The sequence below is a fragment of the Propithecus coquereli genome, unplaced genomic scaffold (assembly GCF_000956105.1).
Source record: "Propithecus coquereli isolate 6110/MARCELLA unplaced genomic scaffold, Pcoq_1.0 Scaffold55, whole genome shotgun sequence".
Taxonomy (NCBI): domain Eukaryota; kingdom Metazoa; phylum Chordata; class Mammalia; order Primates; family Indriidae; genus Propithecus; species Propithecus coquereli.
In genome coordinates, this window is record NW_012151396.1 from 2034619 (window position 1) to 2036748 (window position 2130).

At 35.6% G+C, this 2130-nt stretch overlaps 1 protein-coding gene across 1 annotated transcript in view; it reads left to right on the forward strand.

Annotated features, from left to right (window-relative positions):
* Positions 1 to 2130, forward strand: part of DOK6 (docking protein 6) — a 557474-nt gene that overhangs the window by 306064 nt on the left and 249280 nt on the right. The window contains exon 5 of the mRNA XM_012657584.1: positions 1732 to 1921. Coding sequence (XP_012513038.1) covers positions 1732 to 1921 — 190 coding nt within the window. The remainder of the gene's footprint in view (positions 1 to 1731; positions 1922 to 2130) is intronic.

Below are 2130 nucleotides of genomic sequence, written 5' to 3' on the forward strand. Positions count from 1 at the left end.
TCCCACGCACATGTTCAGTTTTTCTACTACCAGATTCTTGAGGACTTATTCAGCAAAACTTAGTATTAGACCAATATCTCTGGTCTTTTGCCCAAATAACATTTAGTAGACCATCTATTAGTTTTGTATTCTTACTATAATTTCATGTTTCGAATTGACATGTAACAGTTGTTAAACAAAGAGTATAAAATGGAACTTTCTTGTTGTCACTGCACTGCAGCCCCAGACATTAGAGAATACTTTTGAAAAAATATATGTGCTGGTTTGTTCTACTGGAACATAGCGTCACTTTTCAAAAGCATTCCTCATGCTTTCTCTAACATTGCTACTTTCCTGGCAATATTTTAAAATTTCACACATCAACAGTTCTCAAAGTGTGGTTCCCAGAGCAGCAGGGTCAACACCCTCTGGGAGTCAGTAGAAATGTAAATTATCTGGTTCCAACCCAGCCCTACAGGTGGAGGAGGCTCAGCAATCTGTTTTTAAACAAGTCATCCAGGGAGTTTTGATGCACACGAACATCTGAAAACCAGTACACTAGGCAATAAAAACCAAACGTAGCTTCTTAAATTTTAAAAGTAGCATGATTAGAGAGTGATTTAAAATGCCTGCCTGATGAAATTGTTTGACGAAGGTAATTTTTAAACAACATTTAGTGGATCCAATTTTAACCACTCTAGTTTGAAATGGTCTTTCTAGTAAGAACCTTACAAATTTTAGTAAAACAACATCTTGTATGCTACTGAGGGAATAAAATAATTTATTCACAGCAAAGGTGGAAAGTTTCCTTCCTCATTGTAATGGGATTCAGTGAAGTATGGGTAGATAACTTGATGTGCTGTCCTCGTCTCTACGTACCTAGTTTTCTGCTGGATTAAATTAGTTCACTTTTTAATGGAATCTGAAATCCATTAGGGGAGAATGGATCTTGAATATTTGAAAATAGAAAATAATATTTCTTAGGATAATTTCTTTCAAGGGTTGCAAGAAATAACATCAAAAGTTAAGATTGGAGAGTTCTAAAGTACAACAAGAAGGGTTTATGTATTTTACTTTGTTTCTAATGTCTTAAGTTCTGCAGGAGGCAGTAATGAATACCTGCAATTATCATATGCTGAATCTTACCATGATTACAATTTGTTTTGAGATACAAACTAAATTATCTTTGCAGTGCTTAAGTAGTTAGTGAGTCAGTCTGAGTGCACATTAAATACATCATGTCACAAAGGTAAAACTGAGTAAGGTCTCGCTTAGAGTAAATAAGACATCCCTCACAGGAATTGTATCTGTGATATCCACTTAGACAGTGTGAAAAGGCAGATGGTAAGCACAGTTTGGGCAGAGACTCCACTTAGCATTTGCCCTTATTTTTCCCTTGTACAATTTAACTACTTATTCCTCACCATACAGAATGCATGCAATGAAAAGTTACAGAATCAGTGAGTCAATGAACTAATAATTAAAAATACTTTAATGACCAAGGGCAACATACGTAACCTAAACATCTGTACCCCCATAATATGCTGAAATAAAAGAAAAAGAAAAAAAATACTTTAATGAACTTTTTTTCTCATACACAAAATGGAAACAGGTAGTGTTTTGCAATGGATACCGGTATCACTAAGCGACGTGATAATGCTTTCTGAATTCTTTAGGTATACAAATTGATACAGTATTGCCATAGACAATACTCTTTTTGCTTAATTTTCTCCATTCTTTGTTTCTTTGCAGAACGGTTCAATGTGTATCTTATGCCTACACCAAATCTGGATATTTATGGTGAATGCACAATGCAGATTACTCACGAGAATATCTATCTCTGGGATATCCACAATGCCAAGGTCAAACTGGTGATGTGGCCTCTCAGCTCACTGCGGAGATATGGTCGGGACTCGACATGGTTCACATTTGAATCAGGAAGGTAAGTGACCAAGGACAGGAGGTGTGTATTAGGTAAACCTCTGAAGGAAAGGGTCTGTCCGTCGTTGCCTGGGATGTCCGTAGTTTTTATAAAGGGTAGAAGTTACCAAATGCATACTTTCTTCAGGTTCTTGTTGATAATCTAAATAAAATTGTGTTAATTTTATGGCATATTAATTACTCCATTCAAAATAATTTCAGTCTCTTACA